Source organism: Misgurnus anguillicaudatus, chromosome 18 (genome assembly GCF_027580225.2).
Source record: "Misgurnus anguillicaudatus chromosome 18, ASM2758022v2, whole genome shotgun sequence".
NCBI classification, from domain to species: domain Eukaryota; kingdom Metazoa; phylum Chordata; class Actinopteri; order Cypriniformes; family Cobitidae; genus Misgurnus; species Misgurnus anguillicaudatus.
The window spans coordinates 12812101-12825342 of NC_073354.2; the positions used below are offsets into that span (position 1 = coordinate 12812101).

Sequence of the window (13242 nt, forward strand, 5' to 3'; positions counted from 1 at the left end):
TTGGCATACTTGCAATTACAGCCACACAAAGCTGCTGACTTGACCTTCATTCGGAGCTGTATAGCGTGAGGCATGCAGTTGTTGGAGAGGGTTTTTAAAGCCCCTGGCTCTGAAAAACCCCACAGGCCACAACTCAACAGCTAAACTGAGCACACTGGATTAAAGAGCTGCCTGCTTAAATATAGCTCGATATGAGAAATATAAGGACGGGCTGGGTTAAATAGAGTGTATTAGGATATCGCTTGCTATTTGTGTCAGCTGCGAGGTCTAGATTATGGAGAAAGTAACTGCATTTTGAAATGATGGTGGATTAGGGGAGGGAGGAGAAGATCTGCTGCAGATATGTAAAATTCATCAAATGACTCCATGCTTCATCTCCCTCTTCTTTTTTCTTCCTCCAGGGCAGGACCGCAGTGAGGCAGCTCTGATAAAGCGTTTTAAGGGGGATGGCGTTCGTTACAAGGCCAAGATCATCGGCATAGATGAGGTCACCGCTGCGAGAGGAGACAAGCTCTGTCAGGACTCAATGATGAAACTTAAGGTGCGTTTGCTGGTGTATTTATTTCTTTAAAGGGGACATTACACAATACTTTTTTAACATGTAAAATAAATCTTTGGTGTCCCCAGAGTATGTATATGAAGTTCTAGCTAAAAATATCATATAGATAATTTATTATAACATGTTAAAATTGCCAATTTGTAGGTGGGAGTAAATGTGCCATTGTGGGTGTATCTGTTTAAATGCAAATGAGCTGATCTCTGCACTAAATGGCAGTGCCGGGGTTGGAGAGTGCAGATTAAGGGTCAGTAATATCCCCTTCTTACATCACAAGGGGAGCCAAATGTCAATGAGCTATTTTTTACATGCTTGCAGAGAATGGTTCACCAAAGCTAAGTTACTGGGTTGATCTTTTTCACATTTTCTAGGTTGATAGAAGCACTGAGGACAAAATTATATGTTATGATATGTCCTTTTTAAGCGGTAATAGCTAAGTGATGACATATTCAGATGTTATAGTTAATTTTGTCCATGTATATCGATAAGTTTTCATTCTGACCAGCCACAGCATCCAGCAATGAGCTGATCGATTTTTTGATTTCTGTAGCGATGAGCTGTTAAACCCGCCCACATTGAAATTTTATTGGACCAAAAACACAGTTTACAAGATTGATGACAAATTTTTGAATTAATTTGCATTTTGAAAAATGATTTAATGTTTAAAGGTGCAGTGTGTAAATTTTAGAAAGATCTAATGACAGAAATGCAATATAATATATAAAACTATATTATCTATGGTGTATAAAGACCTTACATAATGAACTGTATTGTTCTGTATCCTTAGAATGAGATATTTTTATCTACATACACACATACACCCTTACATGGAAGTCACCATTTATATTGTATTTTGTTTGTCCTGTGGCGGCTACCGTAGCTTCTCTATGCGTTTCGGTAAACGGTGGACTGGCCGTTGGTTGCAATTCACAATCTCACTGCTAGATGCCACTAAAATTTACACACTGCACACTGATTTACTAAAATGGTTTTAGTCATTTCCAACTATTTTTTAACATATATATAAATTATTGCTGGGCAAAGATTAATCGCGATTAATCACATACAATTTTTGTGTGTGTGCTGTGTGTAATTATTATGTATAGATAAATACACAAACACACATTTATGTATGTATTAAAGAAACATTTACATGTGTATATATATTTATTTATATTTTTATATATTCTATATTATTTATAAACAAATAGATATATAAATAAAAAATTTCTGAAATGTATACATGTACCTGTTGGTGTTTAAATATACATAATTATTACACACAGCACAGACACATTATGCAAAATGCACTTTTTTTGTATGCAATTAATCGCAATTAATCTTTGCCCAGCACTAATATAAATGTTAGAAATGTATTGCTGAAACATGTTACAAAGACTGTGAACTATGTAGTACTGAGTTGTGGATGTATTCATTTAAAAAAAAAAATCTTACATCTGAGTTCAGAGTTATTTATGGGGCGGGGTTAAAAGGGTGGCTCGATGGCACACCGGAGCCACCGTGCATGTCTCCGCCCTTAACACAATCAGAAGCATCCATTCAGGTTGTAGCGGTATTTGAAAGTTAAGAGACGGCAGCTTTCCCATGAGTGGGTGTGGTTTTAGCACAGTCAGGGGACATGCCCCACTATTTGAGAGCAGATATTCATGCCTATTTTTCCAAGATTTTGTTACCTAATTTTATTTACTTGCCATTTTCCTCATTCACATTTAATATCAGACTTTTCACAGATTTTAATATTGTGTAATATATATTTTCTTCAAAATCAATGTTAAAAATTTACCATCATGAAATAAAAATGTGTATCCCCTTTCAAGAAGTCCATAAATTAAAAATACTGAAAGCTGGTAGCTGGTTTTAGCTGGTTTAAGGTGGCAGTAGATGGTCCTTCCAGCCTGACCAGCTAAGTCCTGCTTAAAAAGTGACCAAAACACAGCTTGATCAGCTTAAAAAATGACCAAAACACAGCTAGACCAGCTTGCCACACCATCAATACCAGCTAAAACCAAGCTGGGAGACCAGTTAAAACCAGCTCACCAGCTTATACTGGTCTTAGCTGGATTTTTCAGTAGTGTTGAAGTGATACACTGTAGGCACCAAGAAATGTGTTCCTTGTAGTTAGATTGTACTTGTTTAACAACTCTTAGTAAATTATGATCAAGGTTGTTGTGATTATATCACAGGTGAAAGGACACACGGGTCACCTGACAAAGAAAACATAGCAGATGCAGTTTGTCAGAAATGTATTCATACTACACCCACCCATAAAATGTACTGTTTTAACGCTAAAGCTGTAAGTGCATCATCTAATTAAGTAAGTACTATCGCAGAAAACAATTTCGGATGCAGCCTGTGACTTCAGTAGCTTGATGAACAAACAACATCCATCAGATTGGACAACAAGCCATGTGAACACCGGGGATCACAGTAAAGACTATACATGGGTTGTGTGTCTGTGCGTGTATGTTTACCTGTTTTTGTTTGCTCTCCATGTGTTTGATAGAGAGGATGATTCACCATCTGCATTTGCATGTTGGTCTGATTGGAACGTCCAGAGTGTTATTGATCGGAGGTGTTTCGCCCTCACTCACCCGGACACATAATCTATACTCATATTCCCCCAGTCCTCCACTCCTTAGCAAACAAATGAGCCCCATGTTATCATTTTTAATCTCTTGTTTCTCGCTCTATCTTTCTGAGTTCATCACACAAGTTTTAAACAAAAGTTTTATTCAGATAATCCCCAGATAAGCACACACAGTGCCCATAAAAAAAGTGTCAAATTTCTGCACCACTATTACCAAATGAGATGATTGTTGTTAAACAGGTTTCCCGAACACTGTCACTGATTTTCATTAGTTAGAGTCACAAATCCAAGCATCACATATTAAGAGTTTGAATTGTCAGAGTTGGTCCTCTATTCAGTGTGATCTCAATATCTCTAACATTAAAATGTGTCATTCATCAGCCTAACAGCACATATGCCACTGACTTGCATGTTGTAACTCGTCAAAACTGAAGTTAATTTTTTATCTTTTTTAACACTAAATCTAATAACACACATATTTAACTTTTTACTTTAAATGAGTTTTGAATCTTAACATGGTTTCTTAATGGAGGATGGAGGCATTTTGGTAACAGGACTGAGTTTTTAGCATAGATTTTGCAAATACATGAAATATAGCTGGATTAAATATATGTGCATCAAAGAAATAATATAGGTAAAAGGACTGAACATTAAGATTGACATTCACAGTCATAGCATCAATATCATAAAATATACAGAAAAAGAAAATGAGAAAAGTAACATTTGTCTTCACAGAAGATCTAGATGATGAATCTTTCTTTTGTAAATGAATATTATGACTTTTTTAATGTTAAAAAAATATTTAAAGCAAAGATGGGATATGTTCCTACACAAAAGTGCAACAATAAATAAATAAATGAAGATATCTGAAGAATTGTATGATTTAAATTTAAAGTATATAGATAGTTTTAATAAAATGCTTTCAGTGTTCTATGTAGTTTGTATTAAAGGAATGGTCTACTCATTTTCAATATTGAAGTATGTTGTTACCTTAACTAAGAATTGTTGATACATCCCTCTATCATCTGTGTGCGTGCGCGTAAGCGCTGGAGCGCGCTGCGACGCTTCGGTGGCGTTTGGCTTGGCCTCATTCGTTCAATGGTACCATTTGGAGATGAGGTTGGAAGTGACCGAGCACATCGGCGTTTTTCCTGTTTGGGACGAGTGGTTGTGCGAGCAAGTTTGGTGGTACAGGGTGAAGCGTGGCGCTTTTCTGGGCGGATTTGGAGGAGGAACTATGTTTTGTGGCGTGGTGGCACTTTTGGGAGTACTTCGACTCGGCGCAGTAACACCCTCCCTCTCCCATTATGAGAGTGAGAAGGGGAGCGGACTTTTCAGGCGAGTCGAAGTGCTCCCAAAAGTGCTATTACGCCATAAAATATAGTTCCTCTTTTAAATCCACTTAGAAAAGCGCTACGTTTTATTTTGTACCAACAAAACTTGCTCGTATAACTACTCGTCTTAAATAGGAAAAACGTTGATGTGTTTGGTCACTTCTAACTTTATCTCTAAATGGTACCATTGAATGAATGGGGCTAAGCTAAATGCTATCGAAGCGTCACAGCGCGCTCCAACGCTTACGTGCACGCACACAGATGATAGAGGGATGTATCAACAATTCTTAGTTAAGGTAATAACATATTTTAATATTGAAAATGAGTAGACTATTGCTTTAATGTTTTAATGTTAGATTAACATGCAGGACACTTTGCTTAATAATACAAATTTTAGAGTTATTTAATAATTTTTTTTTTTGCATATTTATACATTTAGGGCCAGATTTACTAACAGCTTGCGCAAGCGCAAACCATCATTTTGGCGTTAAGTAACGATTGTCGTTATTTACTAAAGACGCGCAGTGGATAATTTGAGCTGAAAAGGTGTGGTCTAGTTATTTTTGCGACTGACTTTATTGCATATGCATTTCTAGGAGAATCCCTTTCACACGCATTTTTTTTGGGGAGGAGATAATTTAAATGATTCATGCTATGCGATTTACTAATGTTTGCATGTGCGTTATGCCGAAAAAAGCATTTCTTTAATTACTTTGTGCTTGAAATAACTGCAATCATTGCTAAAATAAAGGGGCATCAGAGATCAGAGAATGTGTGATACAATGTAAAGGATTGTTTTAAACATGTAGCAGTTTATTTGGAATGCCAGAGGAACATATTAATCAAAAATATTGTTTGCCAAGCCATGTTATTTTTATTTGCTAAAGTAAAAAAAAATAGGAGTCACTACCAGCATAAGGTGGTAGCTGGTTTAAGGTGGCACTGGTGGGTCAGCTGGTCTTCCAGCCTGACCAGCTAAGTCCAGCTAGACCAGCTTAAAATGTGACCGAAACACAGCTAGACCAGCTTGCTACACCAGCAAAAACAGCTTCCTACACCAGCAAAACCAGCTTAAACTAAGCTGGGAGACCAGCTTAAACCAGCTATCCAGCTTATGCTGGTCTTAGCTGCATTTTTCAGTAGAGTAGGAGAAGTCACAATACAAGACGTTTCAAAACTTCTTGTAAACCTTCATTTTTTTGTCTTCCAGTTCTTTTCTTGTACAGTACTATAGCTTTGATAGCTAGGATTGCGCACCCCGAATTTTCCATTGTGATGTCCGTGGTGCTGAACTCAAGTGCATCAGGTGGTAGTAGATCACCCGCACCTGCGGGAGCATCAGCTCGGCTTATTTGCGACCCTTAACTTATTTGCTCTGCTCTAAGTAGATTGCGTTGGTCATCATTATGGAAATCGGCTGTTGCGCCTGTGTTATTTAATTTGGGCTTTTTAAGTAAATAACCTGCAGATATTACCACTCCCATCGTTTTTTTGAAATTGCGCTCTCACGTTAATTTGCCCTGTTTAGTCAATATGGCCCATAATGTTCTATGGACAGAAATGGCACCGATTCTGTGAAATTGTCCACATATGGATAGGCATAATAGTGTGATAACATACTGTACATCATCATATTCAACAGGTTTGACAGACACATCCAATTGGTTGACAAAGTTAAGCGACTTACAGTAAATTGTGGCTACACAGTTTATGGGCGTGTTTATCCTGGGAATTGCAGGTGACATTCTTCTCCAGCTGCACCACAGGATAAAATACTGTAATAAGACTTCACATGCTGTTTCACCTTGGGCTGTGCTGCTTTTGAGGGTTAACTGCAAAAGTGAACAGTCAGCATTTCACTCTTAGGCTGATAGTTTATTCAATATTTTTAAATATATGGGAGGAAATAGTTTCTCTCTTCGAAGCACATTCAGAAATGGTATTAGAGCTCAGCTGAAGGTTGGATAGGGCTTCTATGGACCTTTTTCAGCACTGATCCATGTTTTTATGGCCAAACAGTATTGACTGTGCTACTACATTCCCAGTCCTCAACTAAACATAAAAACAACTTAAACAACTTTTTAAACACTAAAGTAATTTGATCATCTGCCTTTTTATGATAATATAATCATAAGCTGGTTATATTATATCTATATTCATGTGTGAATTGTGGAGAGTTGGCACTAACGCATGAGCCAATGAGGATTATGCATATAATATTTTGATGGTGTACAACTGTAAAAAATCAACTTAAAACAGCGTTCCTGTTTCGCTAAACATCTGCTGGAGCGCCTCGGCTGGTCGGCTACTGTAGCTAGACAAGCAAACAGGATTTTCTAAGCAGTTTGAGCAGGAAGAAATGTAAAAAATCTCGAAAGGTCTGAAGGTTCCGAGTAAATTATAAACATACACTTTAAAGGAACAGTCAACCCAAACTAGCACTAGACTGTCCGTAAAAAAAGTACAAACTGTACCTTTTCTGGTACCCTCAAAGAGGTTCCTTTTTGTACCTGTATGCAACACATTGCAATGCTGTACCTTTTTGGGTATAATATTATATCCTAAGCACCTATTGTGTACCTTAAAGGAACTATTGTGTTCCAGTTAAATGTCAGGGGTGCAAAACATTTAACTGTACCTTTAAAAGGTACACAATAGATCCTTAAGGTACAGTAATGTACCCCAAAAGGGACAACATTGTATTATGTTTTGTTTACCTGTAAAGGTAAAAAACTGAACCTTAGGGTCCAGTTTTAAAAAAAAAATTCAGAGAGTGTAGCCAGAAGTGTTGAGACACAGAAAATGAATCAATTGCTTTACATAACCACAAATACTCCCAATAGACTGCAGCAACTAGCACAAGCTGTTTCATCTTCTTGACTTATTTTCTCATGTCTCTGTTTTCATCTGCTCCTCTGCAGGGAATCGCGGCCTCTGCACGATCTAAAGGGGAACACAAACAGAAAGTTTTCCTCACCGTGTCCTTTGGAGGGATCAAGATTTTCGATGAGAAGTCAGGGGTGAGTCAGAAGATCTGGAGTGTTGGGGGGCATTGGGAGTTGTGTTTAATCATCGCTACCTATAACTCTTTAAAGCAAGACACAATAAACAAAGTCCTCAGCTACAAAAACAAGTCCTCAGGTGTTTAATCTGCTTTCTTTTTGTTTTAAATTCCAAAAAGACATTTCTTTTGTTTGAAATGTTCATACATAGGAAATGTGTTGTTGCTAATATCAATTGTTTTAATCAATGTCAGACAAATTCTGTAAAGCAGTATAAAAGTCACCATCAAAAGAAACTTCAGTGGGGTGGCAAAACTTCCTGTACTATAGTTAGTGCTGGTCTGGTTCAGTACTGATTCTAATGCTTTGTCACTGTATGTCGGTCATCTCTTTCAATGAGGTCATTGGGAGGTGTTCCTAATTCTGGTTGTCCTAACAGTAACTGAAAGACGGATGACGCGAATTCCACTGCTTCACTCCCGATGGTAGTAACTTTTCATTTGTATGAAGTTGAACTATTCTTAACTTTGTCGCATTTCTAAACATGCCCACTTTCTGTCGCCAACAGTCACTGTCGCTTGTGTCACCGGAAACTTCTATTGAAATGAACGAAATTGTGTTGCTCTGCTATTGTTAGTCGCTGGCACACAGTTTTAGACATTTAAAGGGCCCCTAACCTAGGTGTTTTCAGCAATATAAAAAAAATAGTATCTGGTGTCCCCAGAATGTGTCTGTAAATTTTTATCTCAAAATACATAACAGATCTTTCATTATACAATGTTGAACATGGCTATTTGTGGCTGCAATGAAAAACACACTGTTTTGTGTGTTTCTTTTTAAATGCAAGCTTCTGTTCCCCTCCCCCAAAGTAGTCTGTAGAGCGCTTACACATGTGCTTTGGACTACATCAAAACATGTGTCTCTGGCAGAAGGTTGAGCTACACGTTCATTAGGCAGAGTCTGTTAGCGGTTATGGTTTGGCCGTAATCAATGTGACATCACATTGCTAGGGGATCCCAACAGCCTGTTTTGTGTGACTTTTGCGGTTTAAGGGAGATTACACAAAGATGAATAGATTAATTTGTATAATAGCATGATGTTTTTGCACACACACTGGTGACTCATTGTTTGATAGAAACACATTTAAAAGTGCATTTTCTAGGTTAGGTGGGGCTTTAAGGGGTGGTTTTTCAGACGTTGCTGCGAATATGGGCAGGGAGGAGCACTACGTCCATCTTTGCTTTTCAGTAGAGAGAAAGGTCAATGGTTTTCTACTGGTCACTACGTATCTACGTGATATGATTTCGCAGGTCAGAGTTCACCAGACTTGAACTTTAGTACGCAGCAAAATGTGAAATATCTTCGCACGCGTTTGTGTTTCTGATCTGATGCATTTGCATGCCTATGAAGGAAGTTAAAGGAATGAAATGTAGTGTGACCACCAATAGAATAATACCGTATGATCTGTCTTTTGAAACCGTAAAGGTATAAGTATTGTAAAACGCATTATACAGACATAAGTGAATTGACTGGTAAGAGCACCAGTATAGTCCAGATAATCATCATGTTTATCAGCAAAACGTAGCTGGTGAGGCTTTCAGAGTTTCCGATTAATCTGGTTGACTTAAAACGTTTTGTGGGGGTTACCAACATTTTAGTCTTGCAATGCCTAGTTTTATCTGAAATTGAAAAAAACTCATTTATTTTTCAAATTCTCCCATAAGCCCTAAACAATCTCATACTCTTAATAAACCCTATCTTTACATTGACTGTATTATTCTACTCTCTTCTCTCCGCCAATTGCTGGTGTGCAGTGAGCGTACTGGTGCAATATGGATACTGTCGCATTAACCAGATGGATGCTGCATACTGGTGGTGGTTCAGAAAGCATGCATTCTGTTGTAGAGACAGAAATGCACTGTATAAATCCAGATATTTTACAGAAAAAAATCAGAAAACAGAGCAGAATATACAATTTTGTACAAGGCTGTCTAGTTTACTTGGTCCTCCTGGCAATCAAACAAACTCTTGAGATTACATTGTCCTTGAAAAAGCTTCTAGAAACAGACCGGTACATTGTAAACATGACTGAAGTAAAGTCAGCCTATCAGACCAGAGCTTGCCAAATTGAGAAAAGTCTAATAACCAGTCAGTGGGCAAATTTTTCAGCCTGATCTTACGAGACTTCGTACATATTTTACGAGTTTGTTGTGCAAAAACGTATGATTATCATAAAAAAACATAACGAAACCCCACCCATAACGCCAACATCACAGGGGTCAAGGCAAATCATACAAAAATGTACAAATGTGATTGTACCAATTGATACAAATTAGTTTACTCGTAAAATATGTACGAATCGCCATGAGATAGCGTTGGATTGTTGGTGTGCCCTACTGAAAAACCCAGCAAAGACCAGCATAAGCTGGTAGCTGGTTTTAGCTGGTTTAAGGTGGCAGTAGCTGGTCTAAGCTGGTCGTGCCAGCCAGGCAAATCTGGTCAAGCTGGTGGGTCAGCTGGTCTTCCAGCCTGACCAGCTAAGTCCAGCTCTAGCTTAAAAAGTGATCAAAACACAGCTAGACCAGCTTGCTACACCAGCGATACCAGCTAAAACCAAGCTGGGAGACCAGCTTAAACCAGCTTACCAGCTTATGCTGGTCTTAGCTGGATTTTTCAGTAGGGTGCTGTCTGATTCTGAGACAACCAGCAACTCCACTGAGACATGAATATACTAAAATAATTCATGTCTACACTGTCAGAAAAAAATGCCAAAAAATTGTCGCTAGCGGTCAATGGGGCAGTACTTTTTCACAAAGTACATCTAAAAAGTTCCTATTAGTACCTTTGAGGTACATATGTATATTAAAGAGTGTATATTAATACCTTAGGGGTACACATTGCTACCAAATGTATACATACCTGTACCTAAATGGTACATGTTGGGACCTTAAAGGAGCATTTCACCCGTAGAAACATTCATCTTTATTGAAAGTGTGTCATACTTGTAGTCAAAATGTAACATACATTTAGAATTTGGTGCCTATTTGACCAAGAAAAGGAATGTTTGTAGTCTCACCCCCTCAACAAAGATATTGGACTTCCTTCTTTCAATGATGCAAAATGATGATTTTTACATCATTGAAAGAAGGAAGTGTAACACTGAAATCTGTATTTCTCCTGTCTCAGCGCAACTGAGAAAATAATGCACAACCATTCAAAAACATGACTGGGGTCTAACTATACAAAGCTTAATGCAAATGGGTGAAGTGTTCCTTTAAAGGGTACCGTCCCAGTGACAGTTTAGGACCATTTTTTCTGACAGTGTATGCTAGAAAGTTTTACCTAAAGCAAACCTCTACAATTCTTTTCATCATCCCGTCTGTTCTCATATAGAGAGACCATTGTGTCTCACTTTAGCAAGTTAGCTTTCATCAAGTTGATGGAAAAAGATCTGGTTGCATACAGTATTAGCCTTTGTTGGTTGCTGTAAGCAGGCTTGAGTCTGCTGTACATCAGGCGAGAGGGGTGAGGCGATCCTCTGGGAGAGGTAAGCCTGTGTTAATGATGCGTTTTAAAGAGAAGAGCTCTCTCCGGGGAAATCAGAGGAGCCTAATTGAACAGACTTCTCAGAATAGAACAACCCTAGCTTTACAAGACCTATCTGCAGACCTTTTCTCCATCTCATTGAAGAGTAAATGGCAATAACAGCTAGCGGATCCATCACACATCACAAAAAATGAAATAATGCATAATTTTGATGAAGTCTTTCAACGCATTACATGCAACAGAAGAGGATATTGAAAGAGAGCCTCGGTTCGTGACAGTTATTGACTAAATACTCTCGCTCTTGCTTGTTTTGAAGTGCCATTGAATACTTTAGCTCGGCTGGGTTTGACATTTTCTTTAAATAGACATAAATCAAATAAAAGCAAATCCCAGAGAGTGTCTTTGCCATCATTAGTACAGCTAACGTATTGATTTATAACCCGTTTATTTACAGTGTCTTACAGAGGTGAAATACCATAAGGTATCAATCTTAACTAAGCTTTACTCTTAATTAAACATTTGTTTTAAGGATATTAGCATGTAATGTTTAGCTTTGCTTAATCTTTAAAGGAACAGCATGTAAGAAATTTATATCAATTAATCATAAAATGGCCCTGATATGTCACTCACTAGACATTAAGAAATCATTTTAATTTCAAATACTTCTATCACTCACAACAGTGGTCTGGCCAAGATATTGTCATTTAAAAAGTGGATTTGCAGCCCTCAATTGATGTTGTCATGTTGTGTACTGGCCACCAGTTGTGTGATTGCAGTACCAGTTTTGGCCACAATCCTACATACTGTTCCTTTAAAGGTGTACTTTACATGTTAAACATGCATACTTTATTAAGAAATAAAGATGTCTAGTAGGCTAAATTTTGCAGTCAGATAACAGTGGTTTTTTTCTACCTGGCTCATACCATATTAAGATCACATGACCAGCAGAGTGCAGTTTGTGTTACGCTGACATTTTCCATTGAATTGATGATGTGACGAGCTTCGCATCGTGTGCCCTTGAATAAGAAGTTACCGGTCGCCATTGTTTCAAGACTAACAAAGAGTTGCTTCTAAAGAACATTTATTTAATGTTTCGACTAATAACGTAGATGCAATATGTAATTGATGACAGGCCATTGAATTATTTGAAAATAATGCACACTCAAGGTGGTAATGTGTCATGATGTGACGCGGAGTGCCCAACACCGCGAGTGTTCATTATTTACTGATAAGGGCCGTTGATAAATGAGGGGATACAATGTGAGAACAGCATGCTTTGTTGTCATGATGCCAGGAGGTGACCCCACAAGACAAGGCTTTAATCTGTCATTGATGCATCTGATCTATTAACACAGACTGTATCAGGCTTTGCTCATTTTGCTTTCGAATTGGAACTACAAAAACAATGATATTTTATCAGATGTTTGCCTTTATCTGATCAAGAATACTTTTTGCCACCTGGTTAGATGTGGTCAATTTAGTAAAAGATGTTTTTCTAAACAAAATGGCTTTTTTGGCAAAAGTCAATATTTAGTGCGACCTCTTTTGGGACTAAACATATCATGAACTCTTTTGAGGAGACAAAAGTGTTTAGATTAAAATTTAGGATTTAATTTACCCAGGTTTAAAGGTTCAGTGTGGGATTTTGTTATCTGCATCTAGCGGTGAGATTTCGCATTGCAACCTACTTCAATTTCGAAATGCAAAGAGAAGCTACAGTAGCTGCCACAGGACAAATATGTTGTCGTCTGAGACAACGAAAGGACGAAATGCACTCAGTTTTGCCATTTTAGGGCTACTTTCCTGTAAGGGGGCCCACGGTGTATGTAAATAAAAACGGCTCATTCTAAGGCAGGGGTGCCCAACCCCGCTCCCGGAGGGCCACCGTCCCGCAGACCCCAGCCCCAACCCCAATCAAACACAGCTTAAGCAGCTAATCAAGGTGTTCAAGGTTGCTTGATAATTGCAGTGAGATGTGTTTGAGCAGGGTTGGAATTGAAGTATGCAGGACGGTAGCCCTCCAGGAGCAGGGTTGGGCACCTCTGTTCTAAGGTAATTAAAACAATAGAGTTCATTATTTAAGGTCTTTATACACCACTGATAATATATTGCATTTCTGTCAAGAGATCCTTCTAAAAGTTGCACGTTGCACATTTAACTCTTTCCCTGCCATTGACGAGTTATCTCGTCAATTAA

General features: G+C 38.1%; 1 protein-coding gene across 1 annotated transcript in view; it reads left to right on the forward strand.

Annotated features, from left to right (window-relative positions):
- The window catches only part of dab1a (DAB adaptor protein 1a), a 521576-nt gene that overhangs the window by 443529 nt on the left and 64805 nt on the right, over positions 1-13242 (forward strand). Inside the window, 2 exon segments of the mRNA XM_073855881.1 lie at positions 402-541; positions 7420-7518. Coding sequence (XP_073711982.1) covers positions 402-541; positions 7420-7518 — 239 coding nt within the window.